General features: G+C 38.3%; 11 protein-coding genes across 11 annotated transcripts; 4 read left to right on the top strand and 7 right to left on the bottom strand.

Annotated features, from left to right (window-relative positions):
* Positions 1-1,526: 1,526 nt before the first annotated feature.
* RHIMIDRAFT_314733 (uncharacterized protein) lies at positions 1,527-3,310 on the bottom strand. The gene is made up of 3 exons (XM_023614954.1): positions 3,008-3,310; positions 2,459-2,954; positions 1,527-2,360 (listed from the first exon to the last, which is right to left on the bottom strand). The coding sequence occupies exons 1-3, from the start codon at positions 3,303-3,305 to the stop codon at positions 1,715-1,717; spliced, it is 1,440 nt and encodes a 479-aa protein (XP_023464493.1). The 5' UTR covers positions 3,306-3,310; the 3' UTR covers positions 1,527-1,714.
* A 1,443-nt stretch (positions 3,311-4,753) lies between these two features.
* Positions 4,754-5,181, top strand: RHIMIDRAFT_204984 (uncharacterized protein; the record flags this gene model as incomplete). Its single annotated transcript, XM_023606796.1, has 3 exons — positions 4,754-4,939; positions 4,992-5,060; positions 5,110-5,181. The coding sequence occupies 3 exons, from the start codon at positions 4,754-4,756 to the stop codon at positions 5,179-5,181; spliced, it is 327 nt and encodes a 108-aa protein (XP_023464492.1).
* An 81-nt stretch (positions 5,182-5,262) lies between these two features.
* Positions 5,263-6,706, top strand: RHIMIDRAFT_285548 (COP8-like protein; the record flags this gene model as incomplete). The annotated part of the gene is made up of 5 exons (XM_023613291.1): positions 5,263-5,559; positions 5,614-5,717; positions 5,780-6,046; positions 6,097-6,541; positions 6,611-6,706. 5 exons carry the CDS (start codon positions 5,263-5,265, stop codon positions 6,704-6,706), a joined length of 1,209 nt encoding a protein of 402 aa, XP_023464491.1.
* A 105-nt stretch (positions 6,707-6,811) lies between these two features.
* Positions 6,812-12,560, bottom strand: RHIMIDRAFT_245253 (uncharacterized protein; the record flags this gene model as incomplete). Its single annotated transcript, XM_023610168.1, has 3 exons — positions 6,812-10,267; positions 10,331-12,161; positions 12,223-12,560. 3 exons carry the CDS (start codon positions 12,558-12,560, stop codon positions 6,812-6,814), a joined length of 5,625 nt encoding a protein of 1,874 aa, XP_023464490.1.
* Positions 12,561-13,474: 914 nt separating this feature from the next.
* RHIMIDRAFT_298882 (uncharacterized protein) lies at positions 13,475-15,765 on the bottom strand. The gene is made up of 2 exons (XM_023614308.1): positions 14,812-15,765; positions 13,475-14,759 (listed from the first exon to the last, which is right to left on the bottom strand). The coding sequence occupies exons 1-2, from the start codon at positions 15,724-15,726 to the stop codon at positions 13,488-13,490; spliced, it is 2,187 nt and encodes a 728-aa protein (XP_023464489.1). The 5' UTR covers positions 15,727-15,765; the 3' UTR covers positions 13,475-13,487.
* A 575-nt stretch (positions 15,766-16,340) lies between these two features.
* On the bottom strand, positions 16,341-18,160 carry RHIMIDRAFT_259912 (translation initiation factor). Its single transcript, XM_023611431.1, has 4 exons — positions 17,939-18,160; positions 17,758-17,881; positions 17,627-17,708; positions 16,341-17,563 (listed from the first exon to the last, which is right to left on the bottom strand). The coding sequence occupies exons 2-4, from the start codon at positions 17,830-17,832 to the stop codon at positions 16,506-16,508; spliced, it is 1,215 nt and encodes a 404-aa protein (XP_023464488.1). The 5' UTR covers positions 17,833-17,881; positions 17,939-18,160; the 3' UTR covers positions 16,341-16,505.
* An 888-nt stretch (positions 18,161-19,048) lies between these two features.
* Positions 19,049-20,744, top strand: RHIMIDRAFT_293534 (uncharacterized protein). Its single transcript, XM_023613993.1, has 3 exons — positions 19,049-19,866; positions 19,926-20,213; positions 20,265-20,744. Exons 1-3 carry the CDS (start codon positions 19,395-19,397, stop codon positions 20,666-20,668), a joined length of 1,164 nt encoding a protein of 387 aa, XP_023464487.1. The 5' UTR covers positions 19,049-19,394; the 3' UTR covers positions 20,669-20,744.
* RHIMIDRAFT_293533 (uncharacterized protein) lies at positions 20,726-22,121 on the bottom strand. Its single transcript, XM_023613992.1, has 2 exons — positions 21,453-22,121; positions 20,726-21,395 (listed from the first exon to the last, which is right to left on the bottom strand). Exons 1-2 carry the CDS (start codon positions 22,099-22,101, stop codon positions 20,881-20,883), a joined length of 1,164 nt encoding a protein of 387 aa, XP_023464486.1. The 5' UTR covers positions 22,102-22,121; the 3' UTR covers positions 20,726-20,880.
* Positions 22,122-22,130: 9 nt separating this feature from the next.
* On the bottom strand, positions 22,131-24,125 carry RHIMIDRAFT_259879 (DUF1613-domain-containing protein). Its single transcript, XM_023611430.1, has 10 exons — positions 23,927-24,125; positions 23,713-23,878; positions 23,587-23,654; positions 23,490-23,533; positions 23,209-23,436; positions 23,044-23,148; positions 22,849-22,994; positions 22,712-22,793; positions 22,620-22,658; positions 22,131-22,565 (listed from the first exon to the last, which is right to left on the bottom strand). The coding sequence occupies exons 1-10, from the start codon at positions 24,077-24,079 to the stop codon at positions 22,244-22,246; spliced, it is 1,353 nt and encodes a 450-aa protein (XP_023464485.1). The 5' UTR covers positions 24,080-24,125; the 3' UTR covers positions 22,131-22,243.
* Positions 24,126-24,147: 22 nt separating this feature from the next.
* On the top strand, positions 24,148-24,538 carry RHIMIDRAFT_245247 (uncharacterized protein; the record flags this gene model as incomplete). The annotated part of the gene is made up of 2 exons (XM_023610167.1): positions 24,148-24,492; positions 24,527-24,538. The coding sequence occupies 2 exons, from the start codon at positions 24,148-24,150 to the stop codon at positions 24,536-24,538; spliced, it is 357 nt and encodes a 118-aa protein (XP_023464484.1).
* On the bottom strand, positions 24,472-26,845 carry RHIMIDRAFT_259861 (uncharacterized protein). The gene is made up of 9 exons (XM_023611429.1): positions 26,713-26,845; positions 26,498-26,658; positions 26,102-26,437; positions 25,870-26,039; positions 25,445-25,814; positions 25,354-25,393; positions 25,276-25,304; positions 25,100-25,219; positions 24,472-25,033 (listed from the first exon to the last, which is right to left on the bottom strand). Exons 1-9 carry the CDS (start codon positions 26,801-26,803, stop codon positions 24,713-24,715), a joined length of 1,638 nt encoding a protein of 545 aa, XP_023464483.1. The 5' UTR covers positions 26,804-26,845; the 3' UTR covers positions 24,472-24,712.
* Between the last annotated feature and the right edge of the window lie 37 nt (positions 26,846-26,882).

The following is a 26,882-nucleotide window of genomic DNA, read 5'->3' as shown; positions in this document are numbered from 1 at the left end:
AGTGATCTGATGGATACATGTTTAACACTATAAAAGTAGCGCAATTACTGCAAGACACCTCTTTGAATATTATCTTACTAATACAAAGGTAAACGACCAACTATACAAGTATTTCTAAACAACTTAAACATCTAGATGTTAATATCCCTTTTTGAGGTCGAAGTTATCTAGTTTCATTGACCAATATCAATCAATTAAAGTATTTTCTTGTTATAAAAAAGTGCTATGATACTGATTTTGTAGAGGTGCTTGGTATTAAAGCAAAATGCTGCTATATGTACTAAGCAGAGCTGCGAAGTATACCATACTGTTCTGCTACTTTTAGCACTGCTAGCCCATCTTCTTAAATTACTCGATTAAAGTACTCGCTTTGCCCGTAATTATATTTTTTAGGTTTAATGATGGTAGCCTTTTTTTAAAGTCTTCAACAAGGCTTTCTATTACTTCTTCCATCGCAACAGATTGTGGTTCAGGAAGAGTGTCCAGATCGATAAGCATTGAAGGCCGCCATACTGGTCAGATATATCATCAAAGTTTATCGCGCATCTGAGCTAGATGAGTGAATAGTCCCAATAATGATATGAGATTACACTCTAGTTTTTGGTTGTTTTACTATAGCAGAGCTGCCACTTTTTGACCTAGCCCAACTATTTCTCATATTAATATGAAACCCAGCTCCATCAATGCAAAATCCAGATCAGAACCTTTCTATTCCATAAACCACTCCAACCTCGTCTGTAGGCTTCCCACTGAGTTTCTGACTTCAAGTTCAAACATCAGTTTTTTCACAGTGATGAGCATTGTGTTTCGTAAATGGCTATTAAGTTGCGACTTTGATATAGTAAAAGGTCTTCAAATCGCTCAGTCAAACCATTTATTATGTCGTCTGAATATAACTGGGGGCCATTATCAAGTAGTCCTTTTATATACTCGTTATGCTCGGTTGTAAATGAGCTTTTCGGACCACTGTTGTTCAAAATTTTTATACGCAACCTCTTCTGTTCCTTCATAATATTTCCACCATCTTTACGCAGTGTGATGATTAATATTTAAGCCTCTTGCAACCTTGGCCACTAGTCCACGCGCTTGAGGATTTTCGAGTATATAGTCTATAAATGTTTCTCTGGTGAAGTCGCTATAGTTGTTCTATAACTTCATTGATGGCTTCAGCTTACTAGGTTTCGGTTGCTTTTTAACTGAGGGCTCTTCAGCAATTTTTTTCGGAGCGCTTAACGCTCAAATAAGTTTGTCGACTAGTTATTGTTTCAAGAACTATGTTGGGATCTTCGACGTGTTAAAACATCCTACATCGGATCGCAAACTTTTTCTCCTTCTTCATTAAAGTCTTTTCTTGTCCATCTTCATAAAAAAAGTATTCATCATTATGTTGTATTTATACCAGGAAGAGAGAGGGACAAAAACAGATGCAGAAGATATACGACAATTAGACACAGTCTTTCCGCCAATTGTTTTAACCAAAATGACAAAAACAATTTAAACTTATCATTTATTTTGTTCAAACATGGTATTTTATTGATGGTCCAAATGAGCGCAGTAATATATTTTTCTGATTCCGCCACTTATTTTTGGTTTTTTGCCAAATTCCATAGGTTTGACTGTACTATGTACTTATAAAATCATGTTATGTAATCTATACACAGTGTAACATCTTTCAATGCACACACAAAAAAATATCTAAAAATGGATAAATAACTCATAGGTTGCCCTGAGGTAGATTGAATGTTTGGAGTGGCACAACAATATTTTTATCCCCATGCCTGAATGCGTTTAGCCGACTAAGCGAGATACGGCCAGTAAAGCTACTTGTTTTTGCGCACACGCCTGGTTTACCAGCAAAGAACCACTGAGCTTTAATAGCCACCAGTTTATCGATAATGCCAAGAACACTTCGATCCTTGTATTTTCCAGTAGAAATCGTGAGAATGTTCCAGTTTTGTTCAGGAAGCTCGTCATAGGGGATAGGAAGATTGTTAGTTGACGTTAGAGTGATATTGAGGTGCTGATAGAGGTATCTAATTGCTTCATGATGTTCCGGTTTCAGCTGGTTACGAGTGAATGAGGACGATTCTGGTCTGGCGCCGGTTGTGTTGAGCAAATGGGGATAATCTGTCAATAAGAATACGTTGGGATGTCTATGAACCGAAGGGTCTATTTCATGTATCTTTTCGATTAAATCTTTTGCACAAGGCAGTAGATTCGACACTGGTTCTAGTCTCTCCATTCGCCAGTGAATTGCCATATATGGCCTTAATTGCGATGAGATATCATCTGCCATTTTCACTAGGGCTGGGCTGTATGGCACGGGTTTTTGTGCTTCTGGGTTCTCGATAAACTTGAATCTATATTAAGGAAAAAAAAAAAGGGAAAGTACTCCTGTTAGACTGGGCTTTTTTTTTTTTTTTGAAAACAAAAAAAAAGGAGAGAAAACAGTACTTGCCTTCTGTCATAAAACAGGTTGATAACATCTACGGGCTTGTCCGAATTTCCGAGATATTCATGCTCACGAGCTTCATCGCTGAGCAGACTCATCATGGTCTGTGTGATGTTGCCGTCTTTCCGTGTAGGATGAGAGATGTCCAAAAGTTGATAGTTGGCTATAGGTCGGTCAGAAAAGTCAAATGAGGAGCGAAAACAGTTTTTGAATTTGGCGAGAAGTTTTGATTTTTGGGTGCCTTGTACAAAGATTTCTTGTGCTGTAGGGTCAACACCCACTGCTTGTCGTTCGCTTATCCATGCCTTGAAATCGTCCATTGTTATATAATTAAAAAATCGTTTGTTTTCCTTTGCCCATGCCTCTTGGTCGTAATAAAGGTCAAAGGGATAAGGTAGACAAGCGCCAAGATGGGAGTTGTATACGTTGGGCAAAACTATCGTGCGACCAATCTTTCCTGCCAAAAAGGCTAATTGTCTGAAATGCATTTGGGCCTTTGACTCTATATAGATAACATTTAGTTTCCATCTATTGTGGTCACTCATGTGTGTATACCTTGCTCAGTTATGACAATAGGTAATAGAAACTTGCATCTATCTCTTCCACAATAAGCTTGGTCAATCCTCTTCAACTCGTCTTTATCTACTCTTTCTTTTGTCTCTTTTTTCGTATTTGGCCAGTAATAACTGTATTTGACCATGGAAGGGTATGAATATGCTCTTTGCCTGATAGTTTGCTGAGGTGACAACATTTGTTTTTGATGTAATGAATACAATACAGTTGGTATGAATAAAGTAAATAATGATGCGATTAAAATAGGAGCATATTTCCTTAGTGTTGGCTTTATTGCCATTTTGTATTTAAAGAAAGAAAGAAAGAAAGAAAAAGAGAGCTAGAGAGAGGATCTACGTAAATTAGCATGGCACTTTTTTAAGCACTACCAAAATAGGCTATCTGTTTGAAAATAGTGGTCGGGTTTTCATTTTATAATTTTAGACAATCTCAAACAAATTAATTGGCATTAATCATTCAAGATCTGTTACACACACGGATCGACTCAGTTTTTATATCATGTTTCGGCGGTCGTAGACCGCTGTCTCCGCTTTTGAATACTCTTCCGAACCGCGCTTTGTTTTCATGCACTGTAAACAGTAGTAACTGCCGATCATTATCTTCCGGTTATTATAAACAAGTAGCACGGAAGAAGTAGATGATTAATCAGCAATGAAAGAGGACACTACTGCTTGGTTATGAGATGATGTTTATCAAAGACGGGAATGAAAAAGATATCCTCTTCCACACTGGATATATAAATGAAGCGCTTTGTAATATGAATTATTGCAAGTAGTAAGGCATACGCTCTATGTTTCCTACTTGTTTATTGTCTGCTTTGACAGTATTCTTTGCATACCTTTTGTCGTGATTAAAGCTCAGCTACCATGGCTCAGAAGATCACCAGATCCTAGAAAGTTCAGCAATCACGAAATTGTTGACTACCTCTATCGCTTCATCTTCTGAATCATCTATTAAATGAGCCATACATATACCGCCTTCGTATATTATTAATTCTCATAGAGAGTTTTTATAGTAATCACATTCCATGGGAAGTAGAAAATATTGCTACGTCAAGACTTGATAATGAGATACGTGCTTGGATTGAAGAACACATTGAAAAACACATGTATTGGAAGGGAGTCATAGCATTATTAGGTATAAGCGAGGACGAAATGGATAAGGTAGTTTCTAATGAAAGCACTTTTGCTGTGGTTTCTTAACACTTTGATACTAATTTACACTCTTTTACAAGGTTGACGAAGATGTCGAAAGTGATACTTATGTTGGTACTGTGTCTTTTAATTTAAGGATTAACTATCATACGGTGAGCAGTATTATCAATAATTTTTCAAAAAAAAGATATTATTGATTCAGAAAGCGTGAGATTTTGGATATAACATCAAGAAAGAAGCTACGCTATCCTCTTTACTGTTAAACCTTTTAACGGTTCTGGGAAACAAGCGCTTTTGTTGATTCAATTTTTCTGAACGAGAATATCCATAGAACAATTCAGACATCAATGCAGCAATTAATATATGAAATCTGGATTGTATACAAACTGATTACAAACAAAGACCATCCTTCGTTCTCAAGAAAAAAAAAGAAGATGCTATAAATAAATTATGCCATGGTTCGACACATTTTGAAAGGTTGATGTCGGACTTTCTCTCTGTGTGGAGAACGGACCTGGGATACGTCCGTGGACCATGGCTTACTGACTGCACTTTTATTTAATAAAAATTTCAAATGGTGAAATTCGAAAATAAGCCTTATGGACAAACAAGCGCATTTGATGCATTGGCTACACAAGCAAGGAAGAGACCCTTTCTTTATTTCGGCTTACCATTTTTGACCATTATGGTAGCTGGTTCCTTTGGCCTGTCTCAATTGACCCAAACAAAGTTTGATCACAGAGATCGAAAGCATCGAAAGGTATATACCAGCTAATTCTATACATGACAGTAAGCCAACACTTTTAATGTAGGTAGAGAAAGAGGAAGCATTAGGTATGGATAAAAACAGACGTACATTGAGTTTACAAGAAGAATATTTTGTAAGTTATGCATCAGGTTATCATTTTTGACATTAACATGTGTAATTAGCGACTACAATCCAAAACTGATGATGAATGGGAACAAGTTAGAATCACTCGACCTTCAGAATATAAAAAATAGCTTATAAAACAAAATGATACCCGCATAAAAATAATAATTTAAATAAAGTGATTTTCTCTTTTTCTCTCTCTCTTTAAAAACATGAACTTGCAAATACGACTACAAGAGTGTCTCTCCATTCCACAACAAAAAGAAAAGATAGATGCCTTTAGTTCTGTATTGAACGACATTCTTCTTTCTAGTAGCAACACACAAGATTTGGAATGTTATATTGACGCTGTCTTGAATGATCAAGTGGGTCTAGTCGCTTCTAGACAGCTTCTGTCTGATTTCATTGCCTTGTTTGACCAAAAGATAACAAACCATTCGACACAAAAACAACTCTTGCTTTATGCTATTGCTCGTGCCCAACCTCGTTCAGTGAGCTTTGAAGAATCGGCAAGTATATGTATATGTATTTGTTTTAATGTTGACACTTTTTTCTTTGTCTAGTTGTCACAATTAAGAGAAAAACTCGCCGATGTTTATGAAAGTGAAGACGATTACTTGGAAGCAGCTAAAACATTGCAAGGCATTCCACTTGATTCTGGTCATCGGTACTTCCAAACAAAAAAATGATATTCCATAGATGAACTCACGTATGGGGGTTAATATATAGAGCGGTATCGGACGAATATAGATTAAAGATATATATGCGCATAGTAAAACTGCTTTTGGAAGAGGATGAGGCAATACAGGCTGAAACTTATCTTAATCGTACAGCACTGCTCATTGCAAGCTCTAATGACACGCTATTAACTCTAACCTACAAATTATCTCAAGCGCGTATTCTTGATGCCAAGCGCAAGTTCCTTGAAGCATCTTCAAAGTATCATGAATTAAGCTATGTTGCTGAAATACCTGAAGACGAGAGAATATTATGCTTGTAAGACATATATGTTACTTTGGGCTTTAAGACTAATATTTTATTGATAGAACAGCAGCGGTACAATGCGCTGTACTAGCAGGCGCTGGACCACAACGATCGTGTACATTAGCAACGTTATACAAGGATGAAAGAACACATCAACTTCCATCTTATGCTATTCTCGAAAAGACATACTTAGAACGTATCATTCGTCCAGACGAAGTGTCAGAGTTCGTCAGCACGTTAAAGCCTCACCATTTGGCTCGTTTGGCTGATAATACAACCGTATTTGACCGTGCTATCATTGAACATAATATGCTGTCAGCTTCCAAGATTTACAATAATATTCGATTGGATGAACTGGCTACTTTATTAAACGTATCAACTGAGCAGGCAGAACAGGTAGCAGCACGAATGATTGGAGAAAATAGAATGATTGGAAGCATTGATCAATTGGAGCAGCTCATTTCGTTTGAATCAGGTGGAGCAGCACAAGAGGAGGAATCAGGTGCTGTCAGTGCAGTACCTGGTGGAGCGCAATCCAATTATCGTGTAGAGCAGTCCATGTTGGAAATCATCAAGTGGGATAGAGCAATTCAAACACTCTGTCATGACCTTGACTTTGCTATTGCCTCTATTCAAGAAAAATACCCTCAATATGCTTCAACAAAAATATAAAGTAAAAAGTTTTATTATTATTGTACATCTATTTCGTACACAAAGAGGGGTATTTTTTATATTTGTGTGTGTGTTTGTGGGTAAAAAAAAAAAAATGCTGTTGTTTTATACCCGATTCTGTAAGACGCTTTCGATACAAGCATTAATATAGTCTTTTCTGCTTTGCATAGAGACACCAAAGATATTTTGTAGCTCTTCACGCACTTGTTTCTTTGTAACCTTGGTGAGATCCGCAGTTTCAAGTATACGTTGTACTTGCTGCATAATCTCCTCATTCTTGGGACCCTCTGTATTAAATCCGTCCATCATCAGCGAACGGCTACTACCAGCCTTATTGAACTGTGATGAGTTCTGCATGGGAATGTATTGACCAGGCGTATTGAATTGTTGAGCAGGAGCAAATGAGGCCATGGATCGACTAGAAGGAAGCATGGACGTGCTGTTGTTCGTATAAGGCATCATAGGTGTAGAAGCGGATGAAGGGAAGATCATGCTGTTGTGATCAAAGCCCATAGTTTGACGTGCTTGTTGTTGTTGTTGAGCGACACTTCGCGACGATGAATGAACGCTCATGTTGTCAGGCATCATCATCATACCAGAAGCAGCACCATACACAGAACCAGGTCCAGGACGAGGATAATTGCCTCGGCTTCCGTGGGTATAACCGCTGCTCTGAGAGACATTATCACTCCAACGGTCCTCTGACAGTATTTGTTGTTCATATTCTGACCATTTCATGGTAGGAATGGATTTAGGATCAAATGTGCCTTCATCAGCCGTGACAGCTACCTTCTTGCCCTTTTCACCAACGACGATACGTGTGTTACCCCATGAGAAGTCGTCAAAATGCCAGTAAGAATAGATGGGAATATAGAATGAAAAGACAGGCATGGCGAATAAGGAAACAATCATCCACATGATAAATTCCCAACGACCCTTGATGATAAACAACAAAGCTTGAAGACCATAAGTACCGGCAATCGTAGCAATGGAAATGATCGGCACACTGCCTTCCCAAGTAGCCAAGGTATAAATCAGATAGCCTAAATAACCCAAGAGTGCAGGCATGACTGCTGTACTGATCAAATCAAGTAAAACGACAAAACGCATCGAGAAACAACAGAAACCACAGAGACGAGGTAAGAAGACAAGTTCACCCAAGTTATGGATCGTAGAGTTGATCCATCGACGACGTTGAGAAACCAAGACGGACCATGTGTCGGGAGCATTCGTCTTACATTGAGCATCTGAATTGAACTTGGTCTTGAAATTAGCAAAGTGTTTCAATAATAACGTGGTCAGATAACGATCTTCACCAAGATGCAGCAAGTTCTTCTTGTGTAATGTATCGACGACATTCACAGAGTAGTCGGCAATAATTTCGTTGCTGATAAAGAGAGCACGCTTACCATCGACAGTACGAATACGATACATGGTAAAACAACCTGGAAGACAACTGACAGTGGCAAAGAGAGATTCAAACGACTTGATGAGGTGATGGGAGACAAAGTATTCATATACTTGAATCATCGTTACCCAGGTATCCTTCTCGTTTGCGAGTGTTGTCTCACCACAGATACCAATGATTTTTGAATCATGTACCGCACTTGAAACAAGGTAATTGAGACCATCTGGCATCACTTCTGTATCTGCGTCAACCATGAGAACAAACTCATAGAATTCCGGACTGACACCAATAACATTCTTCATCTGATGATAGATCTCGAGCTGTAGAGGATTCATAGGTGCATCATAGTGAACACGGTTGAGGAACTGCATGAGGACCAGCTGAGAGTCTCGCTTACCACGATTACCTGGCTTCTGGCGTTCACGAGGATTACCGCACTTGACCACGACAATGTAAGGCACGACATGGCCGGCCACTTCATACAAGCCAGAATAGATCTTTCCCATGTTGTGCTGCTTGCTTCCTTCACCAACAGAGACAAAAGACAGAGGCTCAGGATCCACTTGGGGATCAACACCCAAGATGTCAAGGACAATACGAGGCGTAGGTCGATCGTTACCACTACCCACAATCATACCGTCACAGATGACGAACAACAGTTTACGCTTGTCATCGTAATGAAGTCGAGCAATGGAGTCTATAGTCTTTCGTAGCGATTCTTCGTCTTCAGTATAACATGTCACTTGACAAATGACAAACTTGTCGTGTTCTTCGGGCGCACGCTTACCGCCAAATCGAATAGCGGCTACAAACTTGAAGACGATGACGGCGGCTAAAAGACAAGTAACAACAAGCAAGAGGTACTCTGAGAACTGGCATTTAGTTGAATTTCTTGAATCGACATATCCCACAAAGAACAGGTTTCGAAGACAGACGAGCTCTCGTTGCAGACTTGCTTGGTCAAGATTCAGATTATAAAAAGCGTTGGTGATATCTTGTCCCGAGTGTTGCTGAAATAGATCAACCACTTGTTGGCTCAAAAAGTTTGGATTGATATCTGCAGGTGGTGTCGTTCCAGGAGGGCCACGCGCATATCGTCCACCCATAGTATACGAAGTGAGATCGTAGATTCTGTCATTAATAACAGCCCAGATACGTAAGGCCTTGATACCATTGATGGTCGTGGCTGCCGAAGCTTGATCTGAGATAGCCTTGTACTCATAACCCATATTTCCCACCTTGTAGTTCTTTCGGAGCATTGTCATCTGATCATAGTACCAGTTGGGGTTATATACATCAGACGAATATCTAAAGTCGTGGTATTGACCGTTTGTGTCTGTCAAGTTGATCTGGTAATCTAAAGAGACAAACTCTGATACACCTGGACATAAAGCAGATACCTGAACGGGGAACAGGTTGGTCACGTCCTGTCCACCATATTCCATCACAGATGAGGTAGGTACGAGGTTCATAGGATAATGATGCGGCGCGAATTTGGTAAGATCAAATACTTCACCGCGTATAGCAACATAGGCGCCCTTAGAGTTAGTTTTGTCATGACTTGCTAATTCGGCAAGCGAGTATATATGCTGTTTGGGACAGATCACTTCACTAAAGAAGACCAAGAACCAGATAACAAAGGCACACATCAAAAAGATAATCATACACAGTGTCACCTTTTCACGCCAGGCGACACGAATATCCTTACGCTTCATTCGACCACACCAGACCAAGAATTTGGAAGGAATCCACCAAGTGCAAAAATAGACAAAGAATAGCCAGCGCTTTCGGCCTGCACTCATTTTGGTTTCGTCCTCTTCGGTTTCATTTATGTTTTCTATCACTGGCGCCTGTTGAGGAATGAGCGCTAATCCTCCCTGGTGACTACCGTACGATTCTGATCCGTAGAATGATCCTTCTTGCTCCATGTATTGACCAGATTCGTCTTCTGAATAGAATGAGCCGTGATCGTTGTCGTAGTAGTTTTGAGGGGGCAGAGGAAGACCTGCAGCTGCTGCTGCTGCTGCAAATGGATGTGATACACTGCCCGTGTCTCCTTCTTTATTGCTGTCTTTGGCTTGACGCTGCTCGACCTTCTCATACGAACGTAGTTTATCTTCCAATTCTCTCCATGCGATTGCACTCAAAAAGACCTAAAAATGAAAATAAATACCAAAAAAAAAACACACACACAGAGAGATCACAAAAGTAGTTACCTTGTTTTGTGTAATAGACATGTTGGGGGCTGTCCAACCCATGATACCAGCAGCCATTTCACATTGAGAGCGAAGTAATCGTGTGGTATCTAATCCTTCAAACAGATGTCCATAATGTTCTAAAAACTCATGATGCTCGTACGATTCAACATACTGTATAGTGGGAAGCTGAAGCAGTGATGGTATCTTGAACATATCTATTTGAGATTGTACCAACTTGGTATCAAAATTACCGGATTCTTTAAGTTTTGGCAATATGCAGTAGACGATCCATAGCTTAGCTTCTCCAAGCGACTCAATCAATTCATCCAACGCGGATTGTATTTGTGCCAGGACAGTGGTTGGACCTGTACCGTCGGATCCTCCTTTTTCGTTACTTCCATTATTACCATTTGTTCTACGCGTCGATTTGCGCTGAGAGGGCGCTCTCATCGGCTTAGCGGATTGTTGAGCCGAAATGATCGCGGTGGTATGTTTGGGGTGGCTTTGCGTCTTTACATTAGCAAACAATTCTACGACAAATGAGTTCCAAGAGGGCTGTACATCCATTCCGCCCTTGAAGAGAGATAAGAAGTCGACAGAAATCTGGTTGTTGTTTTGTGCGATAAAGCCTTCGGTGGAGTATTCGACAGGTGTATTTCCAAAGTGCTGAACGACGAAATGACGAGCATTTGTGTCTGAATTCTTGACAGAAAAAGCAGGATGTGTTGAATTGAATTTGATTATGGAGTCCATGATGTTGTTATCAGTGTATGCACGCTTAGAGACGTCTGTCATTGTGTTCACTTCGTGGCAGATACCCTTGGGCCTGGTCAAGAGATCTAGGGCTGTTGATTGATAGTTGATATCGGGCACGTGAATACCTTCAGCTCTGAAAACATCTGTTTCCACCTGGAATAGGGTTTGATCCATATATTGTTGTATGCGCTCATTGACCAAGTTGACACAAAGTTGTTCAAAGCCTGCTACTGGGTAATACGATTGAAGGCCTGGGAAATCCAAGATACCGATAAAGCTGTTAAATTCCTCTGTACAGGTCTTGCTATTGATTTTTTCAACGATCCAAGAGAACAAGAGGGAATAGAGCACTTGACATAGTTCATCACGCTGTTCAGCAGCTTGTTGTGCATTTAAAATTAAAGTAGTAATGTCCTTGCGAATCATCGTCGTTTTAAATGTCAGTACATTTTCAAGCGCATGAGGATCGAGACCCAGGAAATCAGCGACAAGATCAAGTAACTCGGCATTTTTGACAAAAGCGGCTTCCTGTGTACCGGTACCGGTTGGGTCTACGAAGCTGAGGTTACCAAGATGGAGTATAGTAGCGACCAACTGGATCACTCTTCCAATCTGTTCCTTTTTGAAGCCCAAGTGTTTCATGGCAACCTTTAGATCTTCAAAGCGCTGAGAGTCCGTTGGTAATACAGGTCTCTTGAATTTTTGTAGATAGGGATAACTTGATGGATCGGTTAGCTGTAAAGTGGACCTTTCATCTGGAGATACACCAGCTAATAAATAATAAAATATATTGAAATTTCCATCCGAAGCAGTCGTTATACTAGAGTTTGTAACACGAGAAGATTCCAAGGAATAATGAAGTGTCTTTGAGCCCACCATTCTGCCTCTTTCATTGAACTGAATTTCACCATAGTAACTAAAACGAGATGCTGATGAGCTTGTATTTGTCTGGCAATGACCAAAGGCTTCGAGCACTTTTTGTGATTCTATAATTTGCGTTTGTACTTTGGATTCCTTCTTATGACTACTCAGTCGTACAAGGTGGCGGATGGTCAATCTACGAATTTCGGACTTGCCGCTGCCGGCTACTCCCCTAATTATATATAACAATCAAATTAATGTCAAGTTTATCTTTTATTTTTTTTTGGGCTTACTTTAACATGATCGCTTGATCACTTCCTGTTCTTCTCATATGAAAATAAGTTCGATTGATAAGATCGAACAAGTGAGGATCAGGTGTTTGCTTATGTCCTGTTGCATCCTTATATGCTGCTACATATTCTAAACTTGCTTGATCATCATTCATTGGCAACTCTTTCAATGGATTTAAAGCAATGATATGACGAGAGCCAACATTGGTGTATATCTTGAGCTCATTATATCTTGAGCGTAGACAGCTAGTGATGCTTTCACTTGATGTATTTGATAAAGTAGACACATCTATTCTATTTGAATCATCTTCTTTTAAATTTGATTTTCTTGACTTCTTCATTTTCTTTTTCGTAGAAGAAGAGTAAAGAAAAAAAGAAAAGAAAAAAAGAAAGAAAAAAAAAACGAGTTTGAAGGATGTTGAGTTTCTTTCTCTTTTGCCCATTTTTTTTTTTCTATTACAGCACAACAGATTTCTTTGTGTAATATCAAGAATAATTTTTTGGAGTTGGTAACACCAGTAACCTAATTAATATGGAAAGTTTATTTTAAGCAACATCTGTTCCAGAAATACTCTTCCAAAAAAGGAAATTGTAGAATTGGTTTAATAAGCCAAAAAATAAGAGAAAGAAGGGTCTCGCCTTGAAAGCAAAAATAATAGAATATGAAGCTTATTAATTTATATTGTTTAAAGGGAAAAAATTTTTCTCTTGTTTACTGACCCAAAGTTGTAAAAAGAAGGCTATTTCCATTTTAAGTAATTTTTGACGCCCTTTTATTCATCTACTCACGTTATTTAATACAAATTATTCAGGGCACAGTTTAATGGTATATTTTTACAGTTGTTATTGCATCTAAAGTGCGTTTTAGTTGCTTGATTCATTGAAACATATAATCTAGTAAGGCCTTAATTTCTAAACAGTAGATTAATCTTTCATCCAAAACAGTTTTGCTTATCTTAGTATCGTTCTTTTGCATTTCTTAAAGAGTGGTGTCTCGTTGTAGTTTCCAAAGAAAAAGACAAGACTATACAGCAACCCCATGCGCATTAGTCTCGATCGAAAGATAAAACCTAAGAAAACGCATATTTTGTATACATATAAACCACCTTTACATCAAGATACTCAATCCTGGTAATAATAATAATAATAAAGGTTGAAAGAATAAAGGGCACTAGACTCAATGCCAAAAATAGATTTTATTTTTTATATATAAAATAATACGATATTAGCTTAACTATATTAAACGTAAAAATAAATATCCTTTGGGGCTATGCTCCAACTGCACCATCTTCAACAAGTGTATACTTTGATGACGAACGGTGACAGTGGTGGTGCTTTTTGTGCACTTTCTTATGGTGTTCCTTGTGGCAATGATGTGCATGATGATTATGATGACAATCGTTCAGATAATACAAGTACACGGGCGCACCTGTTGCCACGGCAGTCGTCTCCTTGGCTGTCTTGGTTTCTTTCTTTATAGCACTCTTTGTACCAAACGCATCCATCACCCCCCACACGCGATGACAGCCAGGCTGAACGTCGGCCAACAAGCTTGATAAATTAGGTACAGAATAGATGGAACGACTTAATTGCATGTCTTCCAATTCTCGCTTCAGTTTGATCGGCAATTTAAAACTCGTCTTTTCATTATCCTCCATCTGTTCATTTGACTCTTCTTTCAGTATGAGCGTACTTGTCGAGGACCTCGCTGATTTATTGACCTTGACTGTCGTTGGTGATAATAGACTCTCTTCATCATACACGTCTTCTTCATCATCGTTATTTTCATTTTGATATTTTACAAATTCAGGGGTAAATGGCGATGAGGGAACCACGTGCGGCATAACCACCAATTTATTATTAGGGCTGTTACTATTATTATGACTGCAGTGGTGATCATGATGATGATGGTGGTTGTGATGGTGAGCATCATGGCCATTCTGCTTGTGTTTATGAATGCCACTGCTTCGTTCATATAATGGACGATGTGCTGGCTTAGATTTTTGACTAGCTGTAGAAGCTGCTGCTGCTGCTGCTGCCGTTGCTGCTGCTTTAGCCATCTCAAGTGAAGACTGCTGCAGTTTGTGGATTTGCTGCTGCTGTAATAAAATTTGTTGTTGTTGCTGCTGTTGCTGAAACTGTTGTTGCTGCATCATAAGCTGCTGCTGCTGTTGTAGCTGCTGTAACTGCTGTTGCTGCTGAACAATGACCTGCTGCTGTCGTCTTTGTATCTCCTGTTGGAACTGTAGTTCCTGTTGTCTTTTTATCTCTTGTAGTTCAATTTTCAATTTCATTTCTTCTTGCTGCTGTTGTCTTATTATCTGCTGTTGTTCTTGCATTGCTTGAGGGAAACTAGGGTATGCAGAAACGGACCGGTTGATCTGGAATTTTTTACTGCCTGCAGACACTTGTTCTTCTTCATCTTCTTCGGTTGTCACAGGCAACGTATGCACGGGTGATTGAACAAAAGACTGGCGAATGAATGAAGGGGATGAAGGTAAAGGCGGATGCCTTGTCAATACAGTTATATCAGACTGTGTCTGTTACAAGGAAAATAAGAGTCATAATAAAAAAAAAATTAGAAAAACTTACCTGGATTGGCATCATGTTGGTTAGAACAGATGTCGATCGAACAAGCCTGCCCTGAGGCTGTACTGACGGGAAGGGATTGTTATTATTAGGTATGATAAATGATTGTGATTGAACAAGAGTTTTAGGTTTTTCAGAAAACATCACAGGCATAGAGGGCGATGGACTGATTCCCTCCTGTTTAAAGGAAGCCATTGTCTTCCTGACTTCTTGTCGATGCCTTTCTTTCATACGAGTCATCAATGTTTTATTCGAGAGAGGTGCAGAATGCCTTTGTCTAAGCACTGGGTGTGGTTGAACTTGAGGCCGTTGTTGCACTTCTGAATCAGAATCGCTATCGTCATCATCACTATGAATATTTGGCTGATTGGTGAACGAAATAAGGGGTCTAGGAGGCACGACCCTTGCCTCTGATGCAGATGTAACAGCAGGAATAGTAGGAACAACAGGTGTATTATCATTGGGTGTAGTAGGGGAATTCGTAGATGAAGGACTCTGTGGAGCTTGATCAAAATGTAATAAAGGAGTCCTCAATGGCCTTGGAGTAGGCGGCGAAGAGCGAACAGGGAAAATAGGTCGGCTTGAATCATTTGGTGTAGCAAACGATGTAGCAGCCAATTCTTGCATTATATCGTCCATTAAGCTCGTTTCCGATGGCTTCGGAATTATAGTAGGGGAAGAGTAATTGAATTCATGAAGGAGAATAGAGGCTCGATCTGGCTCGGTAACAGGGTTTGTCGGAGAAGGCTTTTGCCCTTGCTTTCGGGACGACTTTTTGAAGTTGAGTAAGCCCATGTATTTGAAATGAATAAAGTTATAAAGAAAGAAAGAGAAGAAGAAGAAGAAGAAGGGAAAGGAAAAAATATACGAGTTAATATATGCACCGAGTACTATATATGGTGGTTTATCATCGTCCATTTGTTCCTATAGAAGAAAATGTATATATGTATATCGTCTTTATATGTGCCTCCTAAATTTTATGTATCTTGAATCGATGAAAATGTATGTGTAATGCATTGCAGTGTACTATATTTGTTATGATATTTGTTACTTTTTCCTTGCCACTTTTTTTCCTTTCAAAGCTATTCCCCTTTATTTATTGTCCTTCGCCCTTTTCATAATGTTTTGTTTCCTCCTAAGCATGTTTCATGACTTTATATTTAAATCACCATATGCACACTCCCTGAGAGGATGCTTCCTGTAAATCCTTTTAAAGTTAAGATTGCACCCAACCAAGCCTACGTGAATAAACAAAAAACTAATACACACATATACTAATTCTGGATCGATCTACACAAACATAGAAATGTGAAACTTTATATTCATACAGATGGGCTTTTATGTTGACTTTAGTGTGTGATGTGTGTAATTTGGACATTTAACACCTCATTAGCCATATACATACACACACGAGCAAGATAAGGCAAGCCATTATTACAATGCATAGACCGGTCTTTGATAAAACATGGTAGATATTATGCTTAAAATAGATTTATTCATAAAAAAAAGCATGATACTTTTTATAAGTTTCTGTAATCTTTATTCTCCCTTTTCATTCTTCTTCTCCCCTCCTTTTTTTTTCCCTCACTGTCAGTTACTTGTTTATCATCACATTAGAACTTATGATAAATAATCTTAAATATTGATAGAAACGGGCATCAAAAATAGGAGATAACTTTATCTATTTATTACTGTATTTATTCTGATTCTTCATCAGAGTCTTCCTCTTCAGCGGTTTCGAGCCATTCTAAGAAGGGCTTGGCGGCCTTCTTGACCTCCTTGGAGATGTCACGGTCAACATAGCGCTTAGAGGGCTTTTCTCCCCATTTCAAGAAAACTTCATCTTCAATGATATCCAAATCATACAATTTCATCAAGATGGTAGGTGTCTTCTTCAAGAGCGCATCCTTGTGCTTCAAGCCAATAAGACGCTCAATACCACCAAGAGTTGCCTTTTGATGCTTTTCGTCGGTCACAAACTTGCGGAGAAGTTTAGCACGCTTGGGGATTTGAGAGACAACAGTTTCATCAAAGATACATTGAACCAAGACGAGACAAGCCTTGTATTTTCCATAAACACCCAATTCTTCAGCCTTTTCAATGATAGCTTCATCAGAAAGATTCTTTTGGCCTTCTAACCAGTCACCAAAAGCATCATATTTGTTGTCAACTTCTTCATCGTCGTCATCACCTCCACCAAATGCACCACCTCTCTTGATGCTAAGCTCCTTCATACGCTGAGCAACAGCTGCTTCACTTGTATCTTCAGACCAATCCTCAAGCGCCAATTTACTTTCCATGTTCAATCCAGCGGCTTGCTTTTGGATACGTTGAGAAATGATATCATCATCGGAGCCATTACCGGCATCAGCAGCTTCATCACTACCGTCAATGGCTTCAGCGGCATCCTCACCTGTGTTGTTGGTCTGAGCAGTAGCGGCCTTACGTTGTCTGCGAACATTCTTGGAAGCAACAGCAGGAGGATTCTTGATGATATAAGTGGATAATTTGTGACGCATGTCGGCAGTGTTTCTAGCACCACATGCCTTACAGTCCATTAAGATTTCGTCATTCTTGATAAGAATATCAGTTTCAGGGTTTTTACAAGATTGACACAAGACAAATTTGTTGATGAAACCATCAAGTGTATCCTGAAGCTTGCTTGCGTCATGATCACCATTCACAATGTAGCGTTCATTCTTATCATCACACTTGACTTGAGCACCCAATTCACAGCCAAAGTACTTGGTAGGGTCTAGAGATTGATCATGAGCAAACAGACTGCTTTATTATCTTTTTTTTTTTTTTTTTTACTTACATGAAGGAGGACGAGACAAGGCACGAGCAATATCAGCCATATTGACAACAACAGTTTTAATACCATTACCTTTACCTTCGACCTAATTATTGTGAATAAGAAAGAAAGAAAAAGTATTTTTTTTTTTTTACCTTGGCTTGAATACGAGGCATCTTGTAACGATAAAAAGAATCTTGAACATCACGTCTTACGTTAATTGTAGCCATTTTGAATTATTGGAAAGTTGGTTTATAAATGTGTAATTTAATTGTAATCCTTTGATTAAAAAAGTGGTTAAGAAAGAGAGAAAAGAAAAAGTCATATTTCTCTTACTTTAAAATGTTGTAATTGGTATTTCTCTATACTTTCTTCGTATTTGGGATTCCAGTTTGATAATGCACAATTCATGTACAAGTTTAGAGTGAAAAATAAAGCTTTTTTTTGTCCTTTAGAAATGTGTTTAGACTTCCTTTTTATATGATACTTTCTTTCTTTTCTTGTTTCAAAAAAAAGGAAGATGTAAAGAGTTTATAGAAAAAAGTTTTTCGACAAGAGAGAAAAAAAAAAGGGAAAAAACTGCGGACAACGACATGGTGGAATAATAATAAAAAAAAAAAAAAAAGTGACTGACTTTACCCTCATATTTCAGCCAATCAAGCAAGAGAATGTGAATCACTCTTTGAACAAAAGATTCCTCAAGTTGGTATGCATCAATGTAACCTTATTGATACAAGTTGTAAACAGAATATGAAAAGAATAATCAATCAAAAAAAAAGAAAAGCAAAGAGGGGGGAAACATATATATTTAAAATCACTATTTCACCCCTTTTTTTCTTTAATGCAAAGAATAGGTCACCACTATTGTTTAAATGGAGGTTTCTGTCCTGACTTGCTTATCAATAAATCATGCGAGGTTAAAGTCTAGTTTAAAATTTGAAAAAGCCTATCTTCTAGAACAATGTTACTTGCCAATAAAAATATTCTTGTTGATGTTTTGGTTTTTGTCAATTTAACAACAAAGAGCCTTTCAATTCTTTTATCCATTGTTAATCCCTTTTCTTGTTGCCAATGCTGTCCATTATGGCCTTTACATCATTAGCTGCCAGCGACCACAACTTTAGGCAGACTTTATCAATAGTTTACCAATATTATAGCTTTGTTGTTTATACACTCCTTTGCTTCCGCTACGTTTCATCATTTCTTGTTCATCTCGACCAAAGCCTATGTGCGTGGTTGACAAGAACAAGTCTTTCTAATGAGACCCAAATTCAGTGCGTTTTACTTTTGAACAAAAACATCCTGTGACACTACATTCAAGTCAAGTATCATATATATTGAAGCAAGGTATTGGATTAAGGAAGCTCTGATTTGTTCATCCCAATAGGCTGAACCGCTTTGTCTTTTCAATTCATCGATCTCATTTTCAGTCATTTGGATGTAATTGTTTGATACGCACTAAATCAATCAGATCAAGCATATATAACAGAAAAAGGGATTTCTTTTTCAGAGAAAATAAACAAGATCGTTACCATTACTTTTGTGTGAGATATATTTCTCCTTTGTTATGTCATTCTGCTGTTAAATGAACATCACAGAGACCCATCCTTACACCAAAAAAAAACTACGAAGCATTTCTTGGTATGCAGCTGTAATCTTGGCGTTACACTAAGCGCCTCTGTATGTGGCGCAAAGTATCGACTGATGTTTGTGTAAGGATTATTCTTATAAATAGAGAACGAGTAAGAAATGCTTGGCACCGCACTTTTTCTTTCTTGCTTAAATATCCTCAATGCCTACAAAGAAAGATTACATTCAACTACCCGCATCGCCTACTATCTCTGCAAACGAGCCAAATGATGCCTTTTCTTCTGCAGCACCTTTTGAAGATGCCGTGTCTGAATTACCGCCTTATAAGAGCTTGACAACGGAGCCACAGTCCACAGTAGGAACATCCTCATCAAAGAACAATGATCATGTATACATTGATCCAAGCGTAGGCGATGCAGAAGATGCCTCATGTAACTTACAAACTGGATCAGAACCAACGGATCATGCCATTGTGATGTTACCAGACGACCACCAACTTGAGTATGAAGAATATAATCCACCACCAGGATACTCTGTGCATATGGCAGAGTATAGAGTTACAAGCAAAGGCAAGGTCAGAACTCGAGACAGGCACGTAAATGAAGATCCAGAGGCTCTGCTGCAGTTTTTATATCAGCATAACACGCCCCCAACTCTTATCATACGATTTAAAGGTAATTAAAAATAGATACATCCTAAAAACTATGCTCATGCTTTATATATATATATAAAGGTTTTTGCGAAGAAACACGATGGGTCACCAAGACGAGACGTAACTATCAAGGAGAAGAAGAGACAGACCATGTATCAGAGACTCAACGTGTAGACGGCTTTGATTTCAAAATCGACACCAGTCAATATGTATCATCCAGTTCTCAAGGCATATACGTCTTGCCAAATAATAACGAAACAACGCCCAAAGTTAGACAGCTTTGTAATGACTATGTTCGATCTAAGAACGTGCTGAAAGAACTTAAATTGACAAAAGAAATTAACTGGGACTTTCAGAAACTCGCTGAAGGTAAATTTAGAAATGATCATAAAAAGCTCCCTTACCAATCTTTATGAAAAGCTCTCAAGAATGCCATTCGCAGCACTGGAGAATTTGAAGGCATTGAGATCACCTTCAAGACAGAGAAAGAAGAGATTATTGTCAAGCCTAACAATTGGGTGTCTTGTATAGTTGACAATATCGTTTTCAAGATACTCATGTTCATCACCTGTTTCTGGGTGTTTACTGTTCCGTTCACCTTTCTTTATGGAAAGAAATTTGGTCACTCTAATCTGAGGAGTGGATGGAACATGACCATCTCTGAGAAAACTTGGTATCAACAACATGCGCGCGAGATCGTTGCCATGTGTCGTAACAGAATCATCAATAGGAATCAAATAACAAAATTGACACCCATTCCACCCTTCCCAGATATGCCTGGTAGCTCACAGTCCTCTGACTTTATTTATGAACCTTCTCAATAAGTTTCTTTTACATTTACTTAACTTATGCATAAATTCATGTGAATAAATCGTATTCCCTCTTTCTTTCTTTCTTTCTCTCTTCAAATATATACATATATATGTATCATCTCCCTTTTTCTCCTTAAATATCTATCTATCCTCAGCTCCGTACTCTCCTTTCTCTCTTTAGGATAATAGCAGTAATAGACATAAAAAATAAACCATCTTTTTATTTACGCATGATGTGTATTATCAGTAACCTGATCTGGTTTATAATAATTTACATTTGTATAATATTGATCTGTCTGAGGATAATACTGTTGTTGTTGTTGTTGTTGAATTGGGTAGTAATCAGCAGCTACGACTTGAGGTTGATGAGGGCTGGTACTCTCATAATAATAACCATTTTCATTATAGTATACTCCATCATGTAATGGCTGCTGCTGGCCTTGATAGTAATATGGTTGATGTTCTGGAGAACCTGGATACGGCTCAGACATTTGATAAGGTGCCATATATTGCTGATCCTCATTTGTATAAAAGTTTCCTTGCTCATTCAACTTTGGGATTGTAGGCGAGACAACGTTTGGTGTGGAGGCCATATTCTGCATGGCAGGTGTATGATTGTGAGGAAAATCTGTATCAGCTAGTCCATAATCCTCAAATTCAGGTTTTGACCTACTCTTTCTGGTACACCCTCCACGTCTATTGATCCATGTAAAGATACCGCTGATAAGAGCTAAACCCACTTTTATGTTTAACAAGATTAGTTATTTTGAAACCTTTTTCCATGTACAAAACTTACTTATACTGCCAAGGATACCACCTACTATAGGCCCTGTCTTGTTATTATCGTCACCATCTGTCGATGCTCCCAGTTTGGGCACAAGAGAGGTAGGTGCGCTCGTTGGTTTTCCAGTTGAAGAAGACATGTCATCGTCTGCTGCTGAGGCAGTCATGCTGCTCTTGCCCTTGTTTGCTTTTGTTTCGCCAGGAGTAGCTTGGGGACTTGAAGTAGCAGTCATAGTGTTTATAGCACCAGGAGATCCTGGAATGTTCTTGTCTTCGGATGCTTTAGGAGGCTCAGCAGAATGAGTTTCTGAAGATTTTTTAGTGGTCGTAGCATCAGGCGAAGGTGGGTCCTTCTTGTTAGTTGTGGGAGATGGTGGGTTAGACGGAGACGGTGGTGGTGGAGCAGGCGATGTAGTGGGCTCTGGAGCAGCTGTCGCTGGATTCTTTGGCTCATTTGAAGCAGGGGGAGATTGAGGAGAGGTTGGAGGGAGTGGTGAAGGAGTACTATTAACACTGGACTTTGACTGATCAGAATTTGTTGCATGGTTCTTATCTGAAGTGATATGATCTATTACTTGAGAGACATTATTTAATAATTGACAAGAGATATCAGCAGTGTAAAGTAATATCAAAATAAACAAGATTATAAAATTAGCCTTCATTAAATATGTTAAAGATCGAGAAAACGTGAAAAAGAAAAAAGAAAGAGAGAAAAAGAAGAAAGCAAGTGGTATCAAACTATCAATTTAATAATAGTTTGGTTGATCAATCAATAAAAAAAAAAAGGATGCTTTTTCTCTCTCTTTATTCTAAAAATTTTGTTCTCTTTGCCTCCCTTCTTTCCTCGTCTTTCTGTCTATCTGTTTTTCTAGGCACAAACACTTTAGACTCAGCTTCTGTCAGGAAAGGCACATCAATGCTATTTGATCTGCGTCTGCCGATGAGTGCTATGTTCTTTGTGCTCGGTATTCTAAGGAAATCTTCTTCGCATATAAATCCTGACTTTGTAGCAATATCCTTGACATAGTTTGTATACGCCCTATACTTTCCTTCGCCTTCGGAAACAGCAAGCGATAATGCCTTTGTCCCGTCAAGGCCATAAAAGCAGCAAGGGATAACCATAAAACTGAAAAAGATGATTATTTACTTCCTCCTTTTTCATTACACATGTGTATCTTACTTGCAATGTTCTCCTGATTTTGAAGCAATGATTGGTATCCTACTCGCAAAACAGTCAGAAACTCGACTCTTTCTTGCTCTCTTTTTTGTTACCATGGTACTAATTCATCAGCATGGTTACCAATTAGCCAATCTGCCTCAGAGTATCTTGCTTGCGACGGGTATAACACCTGAACTATATGCATAATATTAGCCCTATGTCTAGACCCATGTATATCATTTAAGGTTACCCCTTAGCATATCTTTTTTAGTTTTGCCTAACACTGACCATATCTTACGCGCTGCAATATCAATACCATACCCTTCATAACCTTCGCTATTCAACAAGAATGTCAACAGGCCATTACCACAACCAAGGTCAACAAAGTTTGGCTTTCTGCCCCATTATAAGTTTGGAATTTAAATACTATAGTCATTTTTATTACCTTTTTAATCTATCTTCTTCACCCTTCCATAAGCATAACAAGTAACTAGCAATGGCTATATCCTCATAAACAAACTTTTTGGGATCTGTCTTTTCTATCCAATTTCTAAATAGAAAGACACAGTCATTAGCACAATGTGTTTCTTTGAAAGTTATTACAAATTACGTTACTAAATAAGGTCCATATTTTGACTTGAGATGATGATACATGGATTGATAGACCTCCTTTGGTACCAAAGCATCATGATTTGCTCTCTTTTTGTATCCTAATCGGCTTTGAATACACCATTTGAATAATTTATGCAATATAGTCTTCATCGCATACTGTTGCTTAGAAGACATCAACAACTGAGTTTTATCACAAGGAATGACTTGGAGTTTCAAAAGTCCTCTACTATATCAAACAATAAGGGAAGCGTATTATATAGATCACATTTTCTTCTTTACTCCTGCTCTTCCAAGTGTTGATATGTTAAGCTATATGATTTAACCTTGAAATATGGATCAGTATGCTTACGCACATTTATATATATATGATCTTTACTTTTGGATAATAAAAAGGCAGCTTTTCACAATCTACCATAGGTCTATAGACGACTCTTGCTTCTCTTTCTGTTCATATTTTTTTTAAAAAAAAAAAAAGATCATGTTTATACAAAATATACAGTACCATTCTTATAGTATGTCAATTCTTCAATCAAATTGGTATCCTTTGATTTACGCTTGGGAACAAGTTCCCTTTGAATAACTTGTATACCATCCTTTTCGCTTATAGTTATAATTTTAGCTTTCTCAATAGGCGGAATAACTAACTCAGGTTCATCTGTCCAGCGCTTCTAATGCACACTTAGTACATTTATTTTTTTTTTTTTTTTTTTCTTTACTATTGTCTCCCAAAAAGATGCAACTGATGTAGGAACGATCTGTTCTGCAAGAATATACCATTCATTACATGGTACAGGATTCTCGAAAAAGAGCGTTGGATCAAACTGTGAGAAAAGATCCTGAGGATCTATAGTCTCTTGAACATGGCTCATTAGTAAAAGTAAAAATAAACCACATATATGAATTCTCCCCTCTTTTTAAAAAAAATAAAAAAAAAAAAATGACAGTCTACCGTAATGTCTCTGCTCTCATTTTACGACGATTACCTCTCAAAGCAAACAATGGACCTGGAAATGGAAACTTGAAAGATCTCGCTCGTATACCAAATGAGGTGCTTTATCTAGTTGTCAAAAAGCCCCGAAAAGACCACGCGTGGCAGTTTCCTCAGGGAGGTCAAGACGAAGGTGAAACGCCTGCAGAGGCCGCTTTACGTGAGCTAAGAGAGGAGTGTGGTGAAGAATTATCAGTTCGCTTGATAGATAGACATGACCCTGTCGGTACATACAAGTATAAATTTCCAAAGGAATTTATAGAAAGCCACGAACGCAAGTCCATTGGAGCTCAAGTAAGACATAATATTTATATATATATATATACAGGATCAGTATTAAAAGGAGGATACAAAGGTTTCTTTTTTCAGGGCCGATTGGATATCAGGACAGTGTCAACCAGACCAAAAGGAGATTGTGGATTTTGCATGGCTTACAAAAAACGAGTTATGGGACTATGTGCATTCAGACTATAAGCAGGCGATTTGTTCATTTCTTTAAAATTAAAGCTATTTATTATGTTAACTTATGCTGTCCCTTTTCTGATCTACTTGATTCAGTCATCTTGGCTGTCTTTGCACCAAATTGGATAGCTCTCTTCCAATTCTTGCTGGTTGACAAAAGTCCTATCTTATGAGCTGCTTGTCTCAGTAAAAGCTTTTCTCCAATTCCTCTTTCGAACCGTAGGTCCATCTTGAAATGAATGGGCTGATTACATAGCCATTTGACTACGTCTGTACACAGAAAAGGGAAACGGACCTCTTTTCCGTGATCCGACATGATACGATCATCTCGGCCAAGGTTCCTGGTTGATATTCTGTCAACATCCAGCTGTGTCTATTTTAAAAAAAGGAGGGTCAGTAATGATTTAACTTCAGTTCATTTTCGAAAAAAAAAAAAAACCTCTTGAATAAGTCGTTCCCAGCTTCCATGTCGGAAAGCTTCACGATGTCTTGAATAACCGCCCAGTTGTTCATCAGCACCTAGTCCAGATAGTAGTACCCTTGCTTGACTATGATATGGCTGTGGTGCAAATAAGCATATCAATATATGATTACATACAAATAATATATAATTACTTGTTTTTTTCCATCACAAAGTATTGTTCCTAAACACAAAATAAATAAAATGAATGCAAAAACCTATATGTGTAATACCTTTGCCTCGAGAAGCAAACCAAAATGCCATGGCAATACTCTAATCAAATTAGAAGAAAAGTTTTTTTTTGCTTATTAAACTATATTTTACCAGATCCATCACTGTATCCAAAGGAAACATTAAATCTATAATATGTTGACGGTGCTCCATCGCTTCACTGTAAGGAACATCAATTTCTACAAAATTCCAGCATCTGTCAGGCGCAATGCTCTTCAGCTCTTCTAAACTTGCTCTTCCCGTGATACGATCCGGCGTGTCATAGACTGGTCTTTGCTCCTCTGGTTGATTCTTCTTTTTATTTGTGCGGTTCTTGACCATCGTAGTTCGAGGGTTTTCAAATGCCACGTTCAATAGATCAATCGCTTCTGATGCTGGCAAGAAGCGATCTGCTAGTGCTGCCAAAACTGTGCAATCAATACCACCTGAAAACAATATAGCTACCCTTGCACTATGACTATGCCTATATATATATATATATGAGCTTTTTCATCTTAACTCTCTCTTTTTTTCTTTACTTTAAATGAGGTATATCTGCCACACGCGATTTAACTGACTCGCTCAAGACATGAATAAAATCAACCACTATCTGTTCTTGTTGTTCATCAATGGCAGGTGCAAGCTGAGGATTATCTACCGTTTTTAAATGTTGAGGTAGTGTCGTATTCAATCTAGGAAAGGGTAACAACTAATAATAGGAATTTAGCCCTTTCTCCTCTCTTTGACATACAATGAACAAAAGTAACTTACAGGTAAATCTGTTTGACTCCAGGAAAACAGTTGAATATTGTCCGATCCTTCCTTTGTCATATCAACACAGTAAATCCCATTCGCCGCAAGCTCTTCCCATGCTTCATTCACAAGTCCAACTGAGCTAAGGAGAAGCAGATCCGACTGACGATGCATCAGCAACGATCTGCGTCCGAGACAGTCTCGACCGAACCAAAGCTTCTTGGTAGCTGCTTGCCAGAATACAAATGCATAAGGTCCTTCAATGCGTGAGAAAATAGACAAGATGGCCTCTTGGCTATCTGCTTTTGTCAAATGGCTCATCAAAACCTGTGTATCATTCTGTCCGTGCTCTACCTTTTTAAAAAAGTGTAAGCTTCAACCAAGCTTCAACCAAGCAACATACAAACATCTTACATAGATCCCACCAAATATTTCACCATTCCAACACAAGATATTTCCTGATTCCTCTATTGGCTGTGGCACCACGCTTGATCCTCTGAGATGAAGTACAGTTGAATAAAACTGAAGACTAAAGTTGTCAATGTGTATTGTCTTCAACTGCTGTGAATCAGGACCTGTGTGTGCTTTTTTGTTCAATAACGCATATCAAAAAATACAAACAAACTTGCCTCTCTTTTTGTTTAATTCTAAAAGCTGATTCCATTCATTGGAATCAATACTTGACTCATTTCTTGATAAAGAAAATAGAATACCGCACATAGAAAAAAAAGAGTGATAGATTGACAGCTCTCCAAAAAAAGGGATAACACGCGTCGCCATTTAAAAAAAACAAAAAACA

This window comes from Rhizopus microsporus (genome assembly GCF_002708625.1).
Source record: "Rhizopus microsporus ATCC 52813 unplaced genomic scaffold scaffold_13, whole genome shotgun sequence".
In the NCBI taxonomy this organism is placed as follows: Eukaryota; Fungi; Mucoromycota; class Mucoromycetes; order Mucorales; family Rhizopodaceae; genus Rhizopus; species Rhizopus microsporus.
This window is presented reverse-complemented; position numbering and strand designations above follow the sequence as displayed.